Raw genomic sequence first — 23,120 nt, forward strand, 5'->3', positions numbered from 1 at the left:
AACACTGATAATTTGTGGTGCCCTCTCCTCTTGCTTACTCATGCTTTCATATGGGTTGTGTGAGTTATATATATACATGTATATATGTGTGTGTGTGTCTTAGCTATCCACGATGTAACTTTTTTAAAATGCTATTTTAATATTAGCCATTGAACGCAAGAGTGGTGTATGCCATTTTAGCAAAATGAGATGAACTGGATTATAAAATTTTTAGTGGATGTGGGATCGTAAGATTTTTACTATATATTACAGTTTTTACAAAGAGAATATTCCACATATTCTACAACAAAGAAACTGAGTCAGTGAACTTAGTTGTTTCAACAGTCAGTGTAAAATTCTGTTTATTTCCCACAACAAAAAATTTACTTTTCTTTAAACAACTTTAAACAGCTCATACTTCAGTTCTGATGGTTGTTTTGTAATAAATTCTATAATTATAAATGAACAAATGAAAAGATGTCATAAAAGAAAGTTTCACGACCAGAAAACAAATATTACAACAAATTACTGTATTTTATTTTTAGGTAGACCTTTCATCTTGAACATGTTGTAATTAAAAACGGTTCTTTTTATTCTTTGCTCTTACAAATTCTTCAATAATTTTATCACAATTAAACTGCCAAACAGTATCTACTTCCATACATAATAAGGATAATGAATCAAGTCTTTCTTGATTCATTGTTGTACGCTAAGGGTTTTTGAGTCACTTTAGGAATGGAAATGAGTGGTCTGTTGTCGGTTTGTGATGACTGAAGTTAGGAATATGCGTAAAACAATTTCAACATTGGGAAATATGCATTGTATTTTATCTTCTATTATGGAATCATACATGCCTACATAAGTAAAATTTGTCATTCCTGAACCCGTAAACAAGTTCTCGTGTGAGAATGAAATTGTCCCACTTCTCCATAAATGTATTTAAGTCGTTGGGATAAGCCTCACCGATTTCTTAGATGCCTTCACGCGCTCTTCACCAGGTATATCCAATTGTTTAAGAAGGGAAATCGATTTGGAAGAACTTCACACACTTTTTCCCTTCTTTTCATGGAAGATTCAAGTGTTTCAATGATGGTGCAGTATGTGATTATGTAAAATTGATCTCTGGCACTCAGTGATACTTCTGGAGCACTTCCGTCATTTACCTGTTTCTTTCTAATGCTTCTGTGATGGTGAACTGCTTGATAAATGACCAAATTGATAATTTGGCAGTATTTGTTGTGTTTTCAAATTTTTCAAAATCTTCCTTAAATTATGTAAATACCCTGTTAATGCCTGGTAGAGATCTGTGTGTGTCTTTAAATTTACTTCTGAATCTTGGAGAGCTTTACTCGTCCATTGAAAATGCTGCAATATATTATTCCACATAATCAACATAAATACATACTCTAGTATTTGCATTTTGTTGACGACGTTTTCAGCTTCTCTTTTGGTATCGCCTTTTTGTATCTGGTCCTCAGCAGTATTTTCTAAGGCATTGTCATTGGTTGAATTGTGTCCCCCAGAAATATGTGTATCAATTTGGCTAGGCCAGTATTGTGTGATTGTCCACCATTTTATCATCTGATGTAATTTTCCTATGTGTTGTAAATCCTATCACTATGATGTTAATGAGATGAATCAGTGGTAGTTATGTTGATGAGGTCTACAAGATTAGATTGTGCCTTAAGCCAATCTCTTTGAGATATGAAAGAGAGAAGTGAGCAGATAGACAGGGGGACCTCATACCACCAAGAAAGCAGCACTGGGAGCAGAGTGCGTCCTTTAGACTCTGGGTTCCTCTGCGGAGAAACTCCTAGACAATGAGAAGATTGATGAGAAGGACCTTCCCCTGAGGGCTGACAGAGAGAAAGACTTCCCCTGGAGATGATGCCCTAAATTTGGACTTCTAGCATTCTAGACTATGAGAGAATAAACTTCTGTTTGTTGAAGCCCTCCACTTGTGGTATTTCTGTTATAGCAGCACTACATGACTAAGACAGGCATCTAGAATTTGAGTGTACAGTTCCAGGATTGCACTTGTTGCTATAGCATGCACTTTCCAGCATGTATTAGAAAGACATTTTAATACTTGATCATTGCCTAAATATGTTTTAAAAACTGCCCATCGATAAATAGAGGTGGCAAAAAATGTGTAAAGTAACTGAACAGTAGGAAAAAAAGCCAACTACTTCCAGATAACAATCTACTGCACTACGTCCTACAAGATTAAGTGAATGTACAGCACATGGTATGAAAATGGCATATTCATTACATTCTAAAATTTTGTTGTATACCTTTATAACACCCTGACATATTGGCAGCATTGTCATAGGACTGACTTCTGCACTTAGAGAAATCAGTTTTTCAAACTTCATGTAAATAGTGAAGTACTTGATTTGCAATTTCTTCGCTGGTACGACTTTTTAAGTTAGTAAATATGATACATCACTCGACAGGTTTTCCATCTGTTGGAGATACATATCTTAAAACAATACTTAGCTGATCTGTATGAGAAAGATCAGGAGTGAAATCTATAGACAAACTGAAATATCAAGCTATACTTATTTCACTGAAGAGTTATTCGAACTTTATCACTTACTAAGTTTATTAATTCTTCACGTTGTTTTAGACGTATACGATGAGTTGCCCTTTCCTGTGTTACCGTATTTTGAGATGTGAACCACTAAAAATTGATCAAACTGAGCAACAAGTTCAAGTAAACCCAACAAATTTCCAGACGCTTCATTTCTTCCTCCAAAAGGTAGTCCACGTTCAGAGATTGTTATAATGACAGCACCAACGTGTTGCAAAACGACTTTCCAATACTGACGTTCTTCATTAATTTGTGTTTCCAGTTCATGAGTTAAACCAAAACCATGTCTTCTGTTTAAATATAACAACATATAGTCTCTGTGAATTGAACTGTTTTCATGTTTATCAATCATATTTGAGTTGTGACAATTGCTAAATCCATCCATAGCAAATCAAGGATTAAATGATTTAGGACTGAATAGTTTGCACACAAAACAATACACAGAGCTGACTGATGAAAAATACAGTCGCCACTCCCTCTTGTAATTTTCTCCATTATGTTTGTACCCTAGAAATATATTCTGGCACAGAACCTTGTTTGTTTACCATCAGAAATTTTCGGCACAAGTTTTTGAATGGTCCAAACTGGATGTTTACGATCACTTGGCTCTCTTTCAATCCAATAATTTACATCATTAGGAGAAAAATTATTCCATAAAGCAGCATCTGTATTTCTGTTATTTGTGGGGTCTGCAGATGTGACAATTTCAGATTCTAAAATAGTTTCACTTTCTATACCATTATTAGTTTTTTTATTACAGCAAGGAATGGATGCAGAATTTGGAACAAATCCTGTTATATTCATATTGCTATTAATAACTTCAGCCCTAGCAGTACTGGTACAGCAATTTGCACCCATTAAAATTGAGGGTTCAGTGGAAGAAGTCTCTTTCGATTCACTGCGTTTTAAAAAGGAAGTTAATTTTGGAATTATCTTTAGGGATTCACAAATCTTTTTCTTTTTATCTTCTGCTAGCTTTTGTTTTTGTGCCCCACTTTGTTGTTGCCATTTCATTTTACCTGCATATAAGTTATGTCACTTTTTAAATTTGGTTCTACTGTAGTAAATAAATTTGAATAATTGAAAATAAAATTTATAAAACAAATTTTATAAAATAAAATTTATATTCGAATTTAGACATTCACACAAAAATTTATAGTTGAAAATTACCGGAAAAACCCAAACCTGTTGCCAATGAGTCGATTCCTACTCATAGCAACCTGTAAGTACAGGGTAGAACTGCCCCATGGGGTTTCCAAGGAGCAGCTAGTGGATTCGCACTGCCGACCTTTTGGTTAGCAGCTGAGCTCTTAACCACTGCGCCACCAGGGCTCCGAGCTGAAAATTAGTAAGTAAAAAAAATTGATTTGGAATGTGTAATTTTCTTCTTCAGGTCTGAAGTGCTCAAAAGAAATAGTACTCACAAGGCAAAAAAAAAAAGCTGTTGCTGTCAAGTCAATTATGACTCATACCAACCCTATAGGACAGGATAGAACTGCCCCTTAGGGTTTCCAAGGAGCAGCTGGTAGATTTGCTTTGCCGACCTTTTGGTTAGCAGCCTAGCTCTTAACCAGTGTGCCACCAAGGCTCCACTTACACGGCAGTTGGAAATTATTTCATTTGTTTATCGAATGATATTTGTTGGCGAGCACTTCGCAGATCTCCACGAGTGTTTTTCGTCTTGAGATAATCCTTAAAAACATGTGCACTCACTTTCTGTCCTTTGATGCTGCATCTTCACAGTTCATTGGACTACTGCTGATATCCGATTGGGGCAAGAAGGATCGTAAAGAGCATGATACACATACAAGGGTATACTGAACCTGAAGATGTGTTTTGAGTCACTTTGTGCAGGACCAGATGTGTCACGAGTCATGTGGTTATAGTGCCACTGGCACATTCTTACATGGTGGACGAGAGAGAACTGAATGTGAGGTTATACCTGATTGGTCCAAAATGATAAGGAAAATATAATTGGTATCGTATACAAAATTTATAAAGGGTTATCAATCTCATTTAGTGCCCTGCCAGTTCCCTTCCACTGCAGTGCTTGCTTTTTCTTGTATCCTGTCTGGTTGGCATCTATGGGTCTTTGCTTTGGACAACTGGAGCCCCTGTTTTGTTAATGCCCACTTACAAAGCATGTGCTTACCTTGCTTATTGGGTAACCCATCCCTGCTTAGCACCCTTGTTGAAAATCAATTGACTATAGATGCATGGGTTTATTTCAGGACTCTCAATTTTATTCTGTTGGTCTATATGTCTGTCATTTTACACCTGACTGTTTTGATTACTGTAGCTTTATAGTTTGTTTTGAGATTAGAAAGTGAGAGTCCTCTTATTTTGTTGTTCTTTTTCAGTGTTGCTTTGACAATTGTGGTCCCTTGCAGTTCCGTATAAATTTGAGGGTTAGGTTTTCCATTTCTGCAAAGAAGGCTATTTTTGTTAGTTTTGATACTCTTTTCTTTCTGTATGATTACCATGAGTAATCTCCCTGAAAAACCAGTGGGAAGAAGGAGAAAGAGAGGATGAGAGAGACAGGTAATGAGAATGAATTTGCATTTTGGTCTCTATTTACAAAGAGGGTGAAGAAAAGATGCTCAGTAGTGAGAGACAAGCCAGCTAAATTCCTAGACTGTGAATGCTTAAAAAAAAAAAAAAAAAAAATACAGTGGAACCGTCTGGGGATCCAGAAGTGGCTCTGCAGGTTTGGACCCCTTTTTAGACCTCTTGCTGATATTCCACCTTGCTCCTTAAAGTCCTAGTCGCTCTTTTCCAGGATAGGAAAAGCTTAAGGACTTAAGAGGACTGAAGGACAGGGAAAAAGAATGCACATGGGGAAGGAAAAAAGCAATCTTTATTCAAGCTTTCCTTTGGAAACTTGAAGTCGGTTAATAATGCTCACTTCACATCTCTGCTGTCTTTACTGTCTTCTCAAAATGCAGCTGATCTTATCACCAGGACAGTTAAAGCACTCTTAATGGACCTCCCCTTCATGACTTACAGGATTAACCAACACTGCATTCCATATTATACTGACTGCCACTGTCAGCACATGGAGGTCATCAGCTAGAAAGCTTTTCTTTAGGTTGTCCATGTACTCTTGATCCCAGTAGTTAATCTGTCTTCTTTCCAAGGATCAACTGTGTTGTGTTTGTCCTCAAACCGGCTGATACCAGTTGTATTTCTTATTTTATGTATGGAGTTTAAGTGGAGGGCAAGTAAACTGACCAAAACCAAACCCAAACCCGTTGCTGTCTAGTCAATTCCAACTCACAGCAACACTATAGGACAGAGTAGAACTGCCCTATGGGGTTTTCAAGGCTGTAATCCTTACATAAGCAGACTGCCACATCTTTTTCCTGTGGAGCAGCTGGTGAGTTCGAATGACTGACCTTTCAGTTAGCAGCTGAGCGCCTAACCACTGCACTACCAGGGCTCCTTTTCAAGTAAACCGATGAAATGCAAAAAAAAAAAAAAATACTAAGTTTTGTTTCTATGAAAACTAAACTGAATGCTTTGTAAAGGCTTGATAAAGGTTAGCTACAAAAGCATTGACTAGGTGTATGCAAAACAAAGCTAAAAGAATTTGGAGGGGATTATAAAAATCTAGATGGGTTCTACGCTCAGATTATTTCACAAGTGTCTTCAGGTTCCCCCTCTACTTTAAAGACAACAAAACTTGAAATCGTAGATGAAGGATGTGGTTTATGTAAGACAGAAGATACATAACTCCAATCAGTGGATCCATATGCAGAGAACAGGCCTTGGCCTTACATCAAAAGATTGGCACATGTGTGTACATTTATGTTTTAAGTTATATAAAGTGTTTATGGTATGCATGAATCATTTTTTTTAATCATTTCCCATTTATCCAGCTTACTGGAAAGCCAACAGTCAGTCTGATGGCATGGGATGAGACAGCTTGTTCCCAGACACTTTTTGTCTTCTCTTTGCTCTCCATCCTTTGAACTTCCTTTTCCATTGTGTTCTCTGGATCAGCCTCCTGTATATTTCCGCTGTCTTCTCAAAACATTCTATGTTTCGCCTTAAGTCAAACCTGACTTTCTCCTTGACATTATTGCTTACCCTGCATCTCTCTTCAGTGAAGGATATTCACTGGCCGAAACCTAAAGAATCTAAGGGCCTGGATTGGGCATGCCTACCTCTCCTTTTGTGGCCTTCCAAGCATTATTCCTTCACCTTCCTGTAAAAAGTCTCTGTTGAGGCCTATGTCCTTGCTCTACCACCCTTTTCCTGCATAATCACTGTCATTGTTAGTTGCTGGCCACTTTCTTGCCTTCTTCAAGATCTTTAGAACCTGCCTTGTATTTTTCTTCTCCATCTCAAATTCCACCTTCAAACTTGGAAGACTTCAGTGTCCATGTAGAGAATGTGTCCAACATCTGGTAGCTACTTTTCTTTGAGCTCTTCAAGTCTAGTGGCTCTCCCTTCAACACTTCCGTAACCTCTTCTGGTCTTGTCATCATGGGCAAATGTTTTACAAAAGGTCCTTCAGAAATCGTGAACTCCAATTCTGGGGTTTGCAGAATGCTGATCACCCCCTCCTACACTCCTTTGGCTTTAAATCAGTTGGGAAATTAATACAAGGGCTCAGAAGAAGATTGAAATTTACTGTCTACTATGATGCTGATAAATCTAGATTGGAAAGTGTGTCTGGGACCTGCTGCTAAAGTGGGAGCCTCCTGTTACTTCCTCTTCCAGCATTCTACCTTAGAGCCCACACTGGTGGAGAGAGTTAGATGTGTGGAGCAGATGTGCACCCATAAGCAGCATAGAGTATTTTGGCCTGCTTCAAACCCTGTGGTGTGTCAACCAGTAAGAATCAGAGAGCCAGATATGAGCTGTGACTTAGTGCTTACATCCCACTCAGTAGAGAGCTGTGGACCAATGAATGTCATATTCTCACCATCTTACTAACCAGAAATGTTGGTGGAAGTTCCTACTTTACTTCATGAACAAGATTAGAAGGGTGCTGGAAGGAGAAGGGAAGAAAATGGTTCTTCCCTATACCTAATATCCTGTTACAGGCTCCCACCCTTCCAGCTCTCTCCTTTACTCTCCGTTTAACTGTTCCTTAAACTCAAGGAGACCTTCAGACCTTTGGTATCACTATTTGCCTCCAGCCTACTGGTCTTCTCCTGATTTCATTTTCTTCCTTGTCTACTGTGTCAGTCTGGATCCAGTCAGGAGAGAGAAACCATACACAGTATATGAGCAGGAATATTTAATATAAAAAATTATTAACTATAGCAGGGGATTGGAGTAATGAGGGGTAGGCTGGTAGGAAGTTAGGGGGCTGCTAGAGAATGTAGGAATGGTAGGTATAAGGAGCAGGTGCTGAGGTACTGCCCCTAGGAGCACACCCAAGGATAAGCCCCCTGCTCAGGGCTTCTTGAAGAGGGCACAGACATAGCTCACTGAAAGGCAGAATAGTTGCTGGGAGACCACATTGGGGAACTTGCTGGAAGAGAAAGCCATTCATGGGGAGACGTCTCACTGGATGGAGATACTCTGCTACAGAACTACCCGAGGAGGAGTGCTGCGGGCAGCTGCTGGCTGCTAGAGTAGCCAGCCAAGGAGCACGCTGGAAACAGGAAGCAGAACTTTTCCTCCTGCAGTGTCTCTCCAGCGCCCTCTCCTGACAGAATTTAGCATGATGCCATCTGGCAAAGGATAATATTTAAAGGGCCAGAATTATTTTCATAGAGGTGGCAAAAAGGTTAAATTTGAAACTGAGAGGCAATAAGTTGATAACTAGCACATCCACCTTAAACTTCCTAACGTATTAATTCAGTGCTGCTTGAATTAACTGCCACCTGTCAAAACGCCAAGGCTGGTGAATTTTACCTTTGTCTTTATTTTCTTTTTCCTCAGGTTCCTGAAATGGGTTGAAAAAATTGTTCATCTGTGTGGATTGGTGCCACAATGTATTCATAGTCTTCATCCTCAGTCTAGTCTTAAGTACTACCCAGTAATCCATCAACATGTTATTAATTATTGACTCCCTGTGTTCTTCACAGTAGTGATTTTAAACTTTTAACACTCCCTTCAAGCTCTCTGCTCATAACTTTTGTCCTTACTTTTGGTGATGATTTTGCAGAGAAAATAGTGGCCATATTGGGAACATTAATTTCTTGTCTTCTAACCTCCAAACTTAACTGTATTCACAACCATCTTCCCTCCTCATCTATGTCTCCACTGAGGTGGCATCCTTGAGCAATGCTGTGCTCTTTACCTGTACTCTCACCTCCTTAAGGAGCTTACTCTTCTGATTCCTCCTTCCTGAATCATCACCTTCTCCCTCACTATTTGTTTTTTGTTTTTTTTTTTTCTAGTCTGAATATAACTGTAGTCATGTCTCTCCTAACTTTAAAAAAACATAACAACAGCAAAATCCTGTCTCTCTTACCTATTTCTCTCCTTCTGTTCATGGCCAAGCTTTTTGGAAGAGTACTTTATGCTTGCTATCTTTACTTTTTCATCTCCAGTTAATTACTCAGGCCTCTAAAATCTGGCTTCCACCTCACCACTCTACTGAAATAATTATGACAGAGGTCAACCAGAGACCTAATTGCCAAACCTAATGGACTCTTATTCATGATGCTGTATTCGACTCTCTTCTTAGAACTGACTCCCTTCTCTCATGGGTACTTTTCCATCTCTCTCCTGGTTCCTCCTTAATCTCTTTCAAGAGTTTATCCACCATTGCCTGCCTCTAAGCACTGGAGTTCCCCAGAGGTTTCTCCTGGTTTACTTCTCTTCTCACTCTGTACTTCTTTCTCCCTGGCAGGTCATATCTCCTGTAGTTCAACTACAACTTGAAATATAGATTAGTCCCAAATCTATACCTCTAGCTCAGACTTCTTTACTGCAACTGTCTACCCTATAGTCTACTACAAGGGTTTACGCTACTGTCTTATTAAGGCTAAGCTTCTTGGAGAAAAAAGTAGTTTTTGCTTTTTATCTTTACTTTCTCATGTCCAATTAATTTTTCAGCTGTTGGAATTAACTTTTTTTTTTTAATGTGAATTGCTCTAGTGAGCTCCTCCTAACTGACCTTTCTGCCTCCAGTCTGTTCACCTTTTTAAGTTCATCCTCCCACTGCTGTCAAAGTGGCCTTCTAAAATAAAGATATGTCTTTTGCCTCTCACCTCAAAATTCTTCAACAGCTCCTCATATCTTGAGAATAAAGTTCAAATATGTAGGGTGGTTTTTTCCTTCACCATCTGATCTCCGAACTCTTCTCCAGCTACATCTATTGTCACTTTCTGTTTGCCTTAGCCATTCTAGGTGACCTGCACTGTCCTGAAACATTTTTCGTGCCTTTACCATTTGCACATGCGATTCCTTTGTCTGGAATGTCTCCCTTTCTTTCTGCCTTCACCTGCCATCCCCTCTTATTTTTGAAGATCCAGCTCAATCATCATCTTTTCACAAAAATGTTTCTGGAGCATCTCTGTGATTCTTTTCCTGCTCTCCATCCCCATTCCCTCTCAGTGTTTCAAACAGCATCCTATGTTTTCTTCTGTCACAGCATTTTTGATACTGCATTATGATTTGTTTCTAATTTATTTGCTTATGCGAGTGCCTCCTCTTGCTGACCATTACCCATTGCCATCTAGTCAATTCTGACTCATAGCGACCCTGTAGAACAGAGTAGAACTGACCCATAGGGTTTCTAAGGAGTGGCTGGTGGATTTGAACCACTGACTTTTTTGGTTAGCAGCCATAGCACTTAACCACTGCACCACCAGGGCTCCTACTGACCATGGTTGTTGTTAGGTGCTGTCAAGTCGATTCCAACTGATAGTGACCCTGTGTACAACAGATAAAACAACGCCTGGTCCTGCACCATCCTCACAATTGTTGATATGTTTGAGCCCATTGTTGCAGCCACTGTGTCGTTCCATCTTGTTGAGGGTCTGACCATTAGTTCCTTTGAAAAAAAAAAAGAGCTGTGTCTTTTATCTTCTTACTCCTCGCACCTAACACAATGACTAACCCTGCCGAAGAAGCATTCTCTAAATACTTATTAACAATTACATGTTTTAAAGTTACCCTGATGCTAAAGAAATCTATACTCAGTTTTATTTAGATACATTTTCTTTCAAACATCTATCCTTTTCCCTAGTCCTATTTTGATTTTCTTGATTTTTGGCCTTAATATATCTACCTTCAACCTCTATTTTAAGACTGGTGTAATTAAAATCTTTTGCAAAAGCAAAGTAATTCTAATTAGAGTTGAGTGCCAGGACTTTATTACTTGACTTTTTTGAGCCATGGATAGGGTGGTCATATAATTTGTCATACACCCTTGGACATTTTTGAGAGTAAAAGAGGGTGCTATTATTAATACTTTCACTGGGATAATAGAAGCAAACCAAGACTGCTCAGGCAATTTGAAATGTATGGTCACTCTAGCTATATCGTGGTATAAATATATACTTAAAGTTAAAACAGTATTTTCATTTACAGCTACACATGTTGAATGTCTTTTGTGTAAAATCTTTAAGTGGTTTCTTTTCTTAAGCCACATAAATAAACACCAGTGAAAAACATGCGATTTATACACATTCAAATAACAAAGCACAAAGCTAGACGTCTAACCTAGGGGAATGCATTTCTTCTCAGGTATTTTCTCCCTGTTGTCTCTGGGCCATTGGAGGAGAAGAGAGGAACATCAGAGCTTTATGAGCTGCCTGACTTCCCTCCACGGACATCTCAGCTTTGGTGTTTTTCCAGTGGGCATCGGTTTTCAGCTGCTTTTCTTTACTCCCTCTTCTCCAGTGCATCCCCACACAGCCCCGAGGTTCTTTTCAGGAAACACTGAGAGGAGCGTCTTGGTTTTTAAACCATGGTTTAGCAACTGTGCCATTTATTGGCCTCTTGGGAAACCACATTCTTGGACCACCATCATACCAATTAATTGATTGTTTTTTCCCTGCTTAAAAAAAAGAAAAATGTGGCCTTAGTTGGCTGTTAGAATTATAGGGAAAGATTTTCTATTAAAAAGTGCTGTAGAAGAAATACTGAATTTGTGTTACAATAGGTAAGTAAATATCTGGTTCTGAATACACATAACTAAATAGGTGAATCCAAAGTCCTTCCCCTGGCTTTCAAGGCTCTGCGTGATCTCTAAACTCATCCCTCCCACTCTCCTCTTCCCTGAGCCCACTTCAGCTTTTTTTTTTTTTTTTTTTTGGCTTTCTTGTTCCTTCAGCAGGTCAAGGGGTCATGCCTACAAGGCCTTTGCACTTCTCCTCCTCAATGTTTGAAATGGTCTGTCTGCAGATATCTGCATGGATCACACTTGTCTTAGTTTCTTAGTGATGTTTAACAGAAATACCACAAGTAGGTGGCTTTAACAAACAAATTTATTTTCTCATGGTTTATTGTTGTTGTTAGATGCCATGGAACCGGTTCTGACTCATAGTGACCCTATACAACAGGGTAGAACTGCCCCATAGGGTTTCCAAGGAGCAGCTGGTAGATTCAAACTGCCAGCCTTTTGGTTAGCAGCTGAACTCTTAACCACTACGCCACCAGGGCTAGAAGTTTGAATTCAGGACACTGGCTTTAGAGGAAGGCGTTCTCTTTCTGTCAGCTCTGGGTAAAGATCCTTGTCTCTTCTCAGCTTCTGTTCCTGCATTCCTTGGCTATCTTCAGGTGGCTTATTATCTGTCTTCCTCATCTGTGCTTCCTTCTATGCCTAATCTGTTCTTTTATATCTCAAAAGTGATTGGCTTAAGACAGACCCTACACGAATAATGGCTTTATCAACATAACAGAAAATCCTATTCTCAAATAGAATTACTTCCACAGGTATAACCCACTGCTACCCAGTCGACTCTGACTCATAGCGACCCTACAGGACAGAGTAGAACTACCTCATAGGGTTTCTAGAGCTGTAATCTTTGTGGAAGCAGTCTGCCACATCTTTCTCCTGCAGAGCAGCTGGTGGCTTCCATCTGCTGACTTTTTGATGCTTAACCAGGGCTCCCTATCCATGGGTATACCCATGCTGACAAGTCGATTCTGACTCATAGTGAACCTTTTGGACAGAGTAGAACTGTCCCGTAGGGTTTCCAAGGAATGGCTGGTGGGTTAGAACTGCTGACCTTTTGGTTAGCAGCCAGACTCTTTAATCACTGCACTACCAGGGATGCATCCCCAGGTATTATTAAAAAAAAAAAAAATCCGTGGCTGTCCAGTTGATTCTGACTCATAGCGACCCTGAAGGACAGTAGAACTGCTCCATAAGGTTTATAAGGAGCAGCTGGTGAATTCAAACCACTGACCTTTTGGTTAGCAGCCAAGCTCTTAACCACTGTGCCAGCAGGGCTTCATCCACAGGTAAAGGGGTTAGGATTTACAACACATATATTTTTGGGAGACACAATTAAATCCGTAGCGACATCCTTGCTTCCTTTAGGTCTCTGCTCAAATGAAATGTCGTTTAATCAGTCTTTCTCTGACTTTTCTTTCTACGATTGCACATGCCTAACCCCAAACATACACAGCACACACACACACAAACACACACACACACACACGTCATTCTCCATTTACTTACTAAGTTTCATTTTTCTTCGTGGCACTTTTGAGTTCATGTATTATACTTTATTGGGCTTTAGGTGAGAGTTTACAGCTCAAGTTAATTTCTCATTCAAAAATTTATACATACATTGTTTTGTGACATTGGTTGCAACCCCCACAATGTGACGGCACACTCCCCCTTTCCACTCTGGGTTCCCTGTGTCTGTTTGTCCAATTCCTGTCCCTTCCTGCGTTCTCATGTTGCTTTTGGGCAGGAGTTGCCCATTTGGTCTCAAATATTTGATTAAATTAAGAAGCACATTCCTCACGTGTGGTATTGTTTGTTTTATAGGCCTGTTTAATCCTTTTCTGAAAAGTGGGCTTATATATGTCTTTTTTTGTTGAGGTTGGACAACAAATGGACGTTGAGAATGTAGGTTCAGTGAGGTTAAGGACTTGGTTTATTAAACATCGCTCTTTGCAACCTCTAAAACATCCAGGTTTTCAATAATAATTATTAATTGAATAATTAAAAGAGTAAATTAACGATGCCTCATTGACTCACAGGTGATGACCAGTTTGTCTGAAACAGCCACTTGCTTACCATTTATGAAAGTTTATAGGAAGAAGGACAATAGCTGTGAAACATCATGCTCACAGTCCCTTTTTCTTTTCAGTCCAGAATAGGTGCGCTGTGGTTTTTGCCTGTACAAAATGACCTGTATTTCATGTCCTCTTAACAGCTGGCCAGTCAAACAAACCCTGTGCTGTTCTTTGCATGTGGTAAATACCTCATGGTATTTATGGTACTCAGGTTTCAAATCAGGCCGATTATTAAAGTTTGAACCTTTTATTGGGTATTATAGGGTATTCAGGCTTAGGAGTTGGCTTTTAAGGGATAGGAGTCATGCCTTTGAATCTGAAAAATTCATTAAGGGGTTTATGATCTTTATAATAAATTCTTAATTAATAATTTACGCTGGCCTCTGCTTTTCCTCCTCCCTTCTGTTTTGATTTTTCTTTTTCCATTTTAGCTGCTCATTAATATGCCTACTAGAGATAAATTTGGGAAGAAAGAGAAGATCAAAACCTGGTTATTACCTTCGGGTGTTGTTTTGATGCAGTGTCAACCCCACCTTGATCTCCTATTTGGATGTTTTCCAAATTACTTACTAAAAGAATATGTGTCTTCTATCTTTTCGTTTCATTTCACCCAAGGTTGAACTTCCTATCCTTACTCCTTAGCATTTGCTAAGTAACACTAGAGTTCTCACCATGTCTCTCTTTAGAAAATTCTTCCATATAAGCCTCCCAATTTTTCCTGCCATTTGTAGAAAATATTTGAGGTTTAGAGATTTGGGTCTTGCTCATTTAGAGAGGGAGGACTAACAGCATTTCTCTCTGATCGCTTTACCCAAGACCACCTGGTTGGGATCTGGAGGGGTCCCTTATTATTTCTTCCTACTTCACTTAGCTTTTCCTAGACTTCCCATATGCTGCCCTTAAAATGCAGAACACCCAGTAAACAATTTTCCCATTCACCCAGTGACATTAGAGAAGCTCGCCATTTCTTGATCTCTTCCTACTAGGGTGGTGCAGTGGTTAAGCACTCGGCTGATAACCACATTGCTTCTTACCTTCAATCATTTTTGTAAATGTGAATACTTTTTTATTTCTGTAGCAAATGTGTTATGCCAAGGTAAGTATTTCCTCATTTGTTGAATAAACACAACATTATGCCATACACAAATGAAGAATTACTAGCAATTTTTATGTTTTAATTCATAGAAAATGGAATAAAATTACTGTAAGCTTTTCGAGCAGTAAAATCATTGCTACTCAATTTGTAGAAAGTGGCCAGCATTTGAAGTTCTATCGCTTTTTGATAAAAACAGAGCCTGTATCTTTAGGTAGGCCAAACCAGTCTACCCAAATCATGTGCATAAAAGAAATTTTGTTCTGGATCTAGTTTTTTTTCCTCAACCATGTTTAGTATGCAGCTATGAACATATGGTTACCTAATAAGCTGACTCTTTGCTCAAGGCATCAAACCAGTTATTCTTGAAGCTATAGAAATCCTGCCCAGTCTCATGCTTGTTCCAAGAGCATCCTAATAGTGTGGATCTCATAACCTGATTAATCAATGGTTAATAAATTTTACAGGTGTGTATTTTTCATTTTATTGGCTAGAAATATCTTTCAAGTGATTTTTATTCTCTAGGGAAAATGTGGTCTATGCTTAAGGTTAAATTTTTATATTGAGGTCCCTCCCACAAAAATAAACATTAAATAACACTTTAATTATTGGATATTATTAAAACATGCTTTTGTATATTTTTAAAAATTATAGTTCTGATTTCCCTCAGAAATGTGTAATTAAAAATTCTCTTAGAATCAAATATTTAAGGTTTTTATTTTGAAAGTCATATATATTGTTTCTCCATTGAATCTTTCTTATTATTTAAGAATAGTCAATATAATTTGAACAAAGAGCTATTTACAAGTAATTTGCCTTTTAATGGATGTTCATCTCTGCCTAGAAGCTTCTCTGTCACTATGTAAACATCAAATCCTGAGGCCTTCTCAGAGCACATTTAGCCTTGTATTTCTTTGTGGTTTCCCTGTGGTTTGTGTGTGTGTGTGTGTGTGTGTGTGTTTGTGTGTGTATAAAATATTCCTGCCTTGTATGGCATTTTATCTGAATAGTCTACCTGGCATTCAAGACTGTGAAATTTTTAATACCGGCTGCTATGACATAGCTGAACACAGAGCTGGTGAAAAGCAAGTGCCCAATGAATGTTTATTAAATGAATGACTGATGTGAAATAAATTTAGGAATATAACATTATTACAACCAATAGCAAAACTTTAATTCTCTAATCCTGTATAAATTAATTTACACAATATTTAAATAAACAATAGGAGAATAAAGGCCTAAAATGTGGCATCTTCTAGATCAATATTATTTTGACACACCTGAATAGAAGTTTTATGACTGACAAAATGAACACATTCTTACAACTTAGACTTTTAATTCAGTATCCAGAGCAAAAGAGATTGAAAATTATAATAACTTAAATGGATGAGGAAACTGTGATTATACCTTAAATAAGAGACACAGGAGGGGAGGGATTGAACTGAGCAATCAGAGTTGAGTGTCTTTTAGAATTAAGTAAAGGGCCATTCGTACTGAGCAGGGACTCCTGAGGAATGAGCTAATAATAAAATGACTGGTAGAAACCCTAATCAGCAATTACTTTGAATGTCAGTAGGACTTTTTTCCTTCTTCTTCCTGTATGTATCATAAGCAGAATTGGGACTGAGACTTGCATTTGAGAGCCTGCAATTAAAACCAACATTATGATTTTTACACTCCCACCACCCTTTCACAACCAGCTAAAAACCATACCAGTGTGAGAGGTTCTGAAACAAATTACTGCCTTTCAGTAATGCCTAGATCTTGTACTGCTTAACGTCTCCTTCAATATTTCTCCTGCTTTGCCTCCGTAAGGGCAATTTTTATAGTGTGTTCTCTTTCTCTTTTGTTCCACTTAGAATTTAGGCTAATACACTTTTTATTTCCTGGTGAAATTGAGCCCATTAGTAGTAAACTTGGAAAAGTCAGGAGACTTTAAAAAAAAAAAATTCATTGTATGTATGTACCACATTTTGTTTATCTGTTCATCTGTTGATGGGCATTTAGGTTGTTGCCACCTTTTGGCTATTGCGAATAGTGCTGCAATGAACATTAGTGTACAAGTCTCTGTTTGAGTCTCTACTTTCAAGTCTTTTGGGTATATAACGAGGAGTGGAATTGTTGGGTCCTACGGTAGTTTTCTTTTTAGTTTTTTTGAGGAACTGCCACATAGTTGTCCACAATGGCTGTACCATTTTGCATTCCTACCAGCAATGGATAAGGGTTCCAGTTTCTCTACATCCTCAACAATGTTTATTATTTTCTTTTTTTTTAATCTTCACCATCTTAGTGGGAGTGAAATGGTATCTTATTGTGGTTTTGATTTGCTCCTCTCTGATAGCTAATGATGCTGAACATCTTTTAATGTGTTTGGTGGCCATTTGAATGTCCTCTTTGGGGAAATGTCTGTCCAAGTCAATGGAATACTAATTAGCCAGTAGGAGAAATGAAGTCTTGATGCATGTTACAGTATAGATGGAGCTGGAAGACATTATGCTGTGTGAAATAAGTCAATCACAAAAGGACAGATATTGTATAACCTCACTTATATAAGAAGACAAGAAAAGGCAAATGTATAGAGAACAAAGTTTATTAATCATTACCGGGGTGAGAGGGAAGGGGAAAGGGAGGGTTAATGTTGATGGAAATATCACATTGAATAAGGGTAGTGTTGCACAGCCGATCATTGTAATTGCTGTCAGTAAGTTGTATACCTGTAAAAAGTTGAATTTGCAAAAGTTGTATGATAGATATATTTATAACAACAACAAAAAGAGTAGCTGTTGAAGCTATTTATGTATAACCAAAAAACTCATGGGATTTGGTTTCTTGGTTTGGAGGTTTAAGGTCATGGTTTCATGGGATATCCCAATTACTTGGCCTAATAACATGTTTAGTGCTTCAGTTCTACCTCCTAGTTCGCTGGGTAGTGCCTGGGGTTTTAAAAGCTGCAAGTGGCCATCCAAAGCACAATAACTATTCTCTATTTGCCTGGAGCAACAGAGGAAGAAGAAGAGTCAGGAATAGGACGAGGATATGGAACGTGTGGCTAATTGCCTCCATGAACAACTGCCTTCTTTGCCATGAGACCAAAAGTACTAGATGGTGCCCAGCTACCATTATTGAATATTTTGATCAAAGATTCTGTAGAAGAATCCTGATCAAAAGAGGGGAAAACGTAGAACAGAATTTCAAATATTCATGGATTCCAGACTTCTTGGAACCATGAAGTTTAGATGAAACCCTGAAACTGTTGCCCTGAGGTAATCTTTAAACCTTAAATCAAAAATGTTCCCTAAAGTCTTCTTAAAATCAAACAATATTTTAGCTTACCTAGTAAAAAATGTCTGCCTTGAGCATTATGCTCTTTTAAGAATTATCTATATGGAATCAAATTGATAACAGAAACTCAAAAGATTTGATAGGAACCTTAGGGGGAAGTGAGTTTATATTAATCAGAGAGGAACAACTCAGAAAAAGAGGGTGAGAATTACTTGATGAATGTAATCAGTGTCACTAAATGGTAAATGTAGAAACTGTTGAATTGCTGTTTGTTTTGCTGTGTTTTGTTGTTATTAAATAAATAAATAATTTTAAAAAAATCCTATCAAAGTCGGTAGATTGGAGACTGTCTTAGATGAATCTACTTAATGGTACACTCTTGTCATTTTGGCCTTTCCCTGGCTTAATGATGTTCAAGTGTTGGCCTGGGGCCCTTCGTCTATCAAGTATTTAATTTCTGAATAAGTACTTATATTGCCACTATTTGAAGTTTTAAAAATAACCTTCTACTGTAATCCATTTTCTAAATGTTGTTAAAGGTATCACACTCCTTCTCTGTAGACCACTACTGCTTGTGCGGTTATTTCTCTGCAGCAGCGATTCTGTATTTGTGAGGCTGTCATCAAAAACAAAGCATTCCCTGATAGCTAGCTTAGCATGCTGTCTTAGTGCAGGTGAGAAACACCTGCTCTGGTGGCCTGCAACAGGTTAGTGGTTTAGAGCGAGATATACCATCTAGGTTTGCACTCAAGAAGGACCTGTATTGATCAACTATCCCTTCCACATTTTGAAGCCTTTTATAACCTGTACAAAATATAACTTGCAGTGTTCTCAGAGTGTAAAAAGCGTTTCTAGGGTGATAGACCTTTCCCTGGAGAATGTTTCCAAAATTGGAAATGGAAGCTCCATTGGTATCCTGTAGTAGTTCATGCAATAAGCTCCCCAAACAAGCATACCTCTTAGAATTCAGACAGGAGTAACAGTAAGGGGGTAAGGGTTGGTGACCTTGTGAGGAGACACTGGGCTGTGATTTTTGTGGTGACCATGGCAGCCAAGTTTCTATGCTTTTATGATGTTGTTATAAAACACTATGTCCACTATAGAAAAATTTGGAAAATGAGAAGTATATAGAAGAAAATGGTACATAATCCCATAATGCAAAGAGTTTATCACTATTAACATGTTATAACATTTGTTTCCAGACCTTTTCTATGCACAGACAGCAGATTTGTGGCATTAGGGAATTTAACATCTAGATGTGATCTTGTGATCATGATGGTCCTAGGAAGTACTGGAGGTTGTTATCTTGCTGAGACACTAATGTGCATCATACACGCTGTAAGTTGGTGTGCCCAGTGATCCTGGAGCAGCCATGTCTCAGGGAGGCCTAGTTCTAACTGCTTAAAAGTTAAGGGAAATATTACGTGCTACAAGATTATTCATGAATTTTGGGATTTGTGAAGTTCTTGGGCTGTAGCCTTGAAGGATGTCAAGGGTGTATGGTGGGATATGGTAGTGTGTACACTATGTGTTTGTGTGTAATCACATTATATATTTACTAACCTGATTTTCTTCACTTAGTGTCATGTTATAAGCACTTTATCATTAGATATTATTTAAAAATATGATTTGAAATGGCTGCATTAATCCCATAAATGGATCTACTTAATATCATTGCATATTTAGGTGGTTTATAGAGTTTTGTTTGTTTGCTATTCCAAGTAATGCTGTGATACGTGTCCTTATCATTTTAGCTCAGAATCCTGTAAGTGAAGTAATTAGATTGATGGATATATATGTTTTTAAAATTCTTGGTACATATTGCCCAATTGCTTTCCAGAAAGATGTGTTCTCGTTTACATTTCTTAAACCGTTTCAACTGTGCTACTCTCATTATACCTTCACCAGCATTTTAAAAACCCACTTAAAAAAAAAAAACCAAAAAACCATTGCCATCGAGTCAATTCTGACTCATAGTGACCTTATAGGACAGAGTATAACTGCCCTATAGGATTTCCAAGAAGCGGCTGGTGGATTCGAACTGCCGACCTTTTGGTTTTAGCAGCCAAGCTATTAACCATTGAGCCACCAGGGCTCCTCACCAGCATTAAGTCTTATAAAAATGATTATAACAGTTTGCCAACATGATAGTTATTGTCTTTCTTTGCATTACTTTACTTCTGTAGTTCAATATTTTTCTTTTGCTTATTGACCATTAAATTTCTTTTATGAATTAAATACTGTGTTCTTTGTCTACTTTTATATTGGGCATAGTGTTATTTTTATGAATTTATAAGTGCTTTTTATCATTGCAATTAACCTTTTGCCTATCATAAGCCATGTATGTGCCCACTTTTCTCAGTTTCCACTGCTGCCATCCCAGTCCACAGCACCATCATTTCCTGCCTGAACTGCTTTAGTAGCCAAAATTCTTAACCAGGCCTGCAAGGATCTGCCTGGTCTGGCCACTGCCCACCTTTCTATCTTTGCCGCAAGACCATCCTCCTCACTCTGTGCATTGACTTCCCTTTCCTTTTACCACTCACTGTCCCTTCCCCCAGTGCCTTCACACATACTCCTGTGCCTGGCAAGCTCCACCTTCCCTCACCGCCCCCACACACCTTTTCCTGATTGAGTTCTCCTAGATAAGGGCTTCTAACACGTTCTCAAAGCATCTTGTTCTCTTTCTTCCTTATATCAAGAAAAACTCTAATTAATTTGTTCATTTTTGCAAACTGCATTTTGGACAGTCACCTCCAAAATTTGATGGCATAAGCAAGTGACCTAAATTATTTCTAAAGTTGTACCAAAAAACATGACCCCTTCCCATACACACATTTGTTATGAGAGAATTAAAAAAGAAAATGAAGGTTTTTCTTCATGGTTCTTGAAATGTATCATCCTAAAAGAGTAATGGCTAAGACCATGGGTCTGGAGTTCAAGGGCTTGGCTTCGAATCCTAGTCATATCTTTTACGAGCTGTCTGGTCTTGGACAAAGTTACTTCAGCGCTCTGTACTTCACTGTCCTCTTCTATAAAATGAGATTACTGATAAGACCTGTATTTTATGATTGGTGTGAATACTGAATGAGGTAATTCATGAGGTGCCTAGCACACAGACTGGCACACGGTAAGTGCTCTATAAATGTTAGTCATTATCCTCTTTTTTATCCCATCTCCATCTTCTTCATCTTTGATGTTTATTAAGTGCCCACTCTACAGAGCACAGCGCTAGATGGTATCTGGGTCTCTGTTTTCATTCTAGGGAATTGCTCTGCTGGTTTTGAAGTATTTCCTCTCAGGTAATGAGTTGCTTCTAATTATAGTTTGAGAACCCTCTTCCATCACACTGTCATCCTTTAGGAGCTTGTGATATTTCACTTTTATTTCCAGAATTCTAGTGAGTGATTCCTATAAGAAAATATAACTTATCACTCATTCTTTTGTACGGTATAGCTTTTTGTATATTAACACTCAGATCTTTTTTCTCTGACAGCTGGCTAACTTCCCCAGACTCTGCGAGGAAACAGAAAGGATTGTTGCTAACCACATTCGTGAGCGAGAAGGGAAGACAAAGGACCAGGTGAGGAGAGGCCCCGCCCGGTGGACAGGTGGTCCTTGTGGGAAGAGGAGGGTCTCTCTGAGGATATCTGGTGGTATCCAACAGTTGGCTTGTCCCTTAATTGCCCTTAATGGAAAAAAAAAAAAAAGAAATAGCTGAGTACACAGGACAATATATTTATTTTACTTATTTGTTAATTATATACATGTGTTACCATACTGGAGTCCCCGGGTGGTGGAAATGGTTAACACACTCGGCCGCTAAACGAAAGGTTGGAGGCTTGAATCCACCCATAGGTGCCTCAGAAGAAAAGCCTGGTGATTTACTTCTGGAAAATCAGCCACTGAAAACCCAATGGAGCACAATTCTTCTCTGACACACATGGGGTTATCATGAGTCAGAATCAACTTGATACAACTGATTTTTGATTGGTTACTATATGAATATCTCCCATATGTTATAAAATGTAAACAAATATAAAGACTTTAGAAGGATGAAATTTAAAAATAAAACAACACAGAGATAGAAGTTCTGTAATTTTTTTCCCTGATGTTTCATGGATCATCATGTGCACCCTCAGCATGCACACCGCATACTTTGAAAACCACTAATCCAGAAACACACCACATTTTGTCTTTAAGACAGGTGTTCTTAGCTTTTGCCAGGCTCACAAATGGGCTTTAGGGTATTCATAAACTCCTAAAATGTTATGCAAGATGTTCAGTGTTTTAATTTTTTTTCTGAGGAGAATGGACACAGCTTTTCATCAGCTTTTCCATGCAATCCATGACTGGAAAAAATAAGTTTAAGAACTGCTCTTTCAAACAGTTCAAACTATTTTGTAAATATGTATGGTTTGTAGTGGTTGTCTTGAAATTGTCTAATACTAGTAATCCTAGTTCTGTGAATTGGAAAAATTGTTTTTCAAGCGAGGAAGATAATTAATTTTAAAAAGTTAAGTACTACATGAAAATAATAAAAGCTCCTTAAATTTAAATGTATTTTTTTCTGAGTTTCTTAGAAAAGATTATAATAGAAACTACAGAGGATTTTAAATACTCTTAAATTCCATCACTTAGCTTCAAGTATGACATTGTGGTGAGAATGCCGGCCTTAGGCCGTGTGTTCTCCATAAAATAATACCATATTCTTGGGCAAATCACTTCTTTGGACTCTTGTTTTCTCATGCATAACTTTGGGGTGTTGGTCTGTATGGTGTCTGAAATCCTCTATAAGTTAGCATTCAAAGATTTTGTGATTCTCTGGGAAGTTGGAAACGGAGGGAGCGAGAAATGGGGAAAAGGAGGAAGATAAAATTGAAGAAGGAGATAGAAACAAGCCACGGGGAGAGAGACACATACAACACACACTGTGTGTGTGTGTGTGTGTGTGTGTGTGAGGCGTATGTGTATGAGATGTGTGTGTGAGGTGTGTGTGTGTGTGTGTTT

General features: G+C 38.2%; 1 protein-coding gene across 4 annotated transcripts in view; it reads left to right on the forward strand.

Annotated features, from left to right (window-relative positions):
- Positions 1–23,120, forward strand: part of DNM3 (dynamin 3) — a 717,102-nt gene that overhangs the window by 264,712 nt on the left and 429,270 nt on the right. For all 4 annotated transcript variants that reach the window (XM_023738465.1, XM_012557752.2, XM_004384112.3 and 1 more), the window contains exon 11: positions 21,607–21,693. In XM_023738465.1, coding sequence (XP_023594233.1) covers positions 21,607–21,693 — 87 coding nt within the window. The remainder of the gene's footprint in view (positions 1–21,606; positions 21,694–23,120) is intronic.

The sequence above is a fragment of the Trichechus manatus genome, unplaced genomic scaffold, assembly GCF_000243295.1.
Source record: "Trichechus manatus latirostris isolate Lorelei unplaced genomic scaffold, TriManLat1.0 scaffold00117, whole genome shotgun sequence".
NCBI lineage: Eukaryota > Metazoa > Chordata > Mammalia > Sirenia > Trichechidae > Trichechus > Trichechus manatus.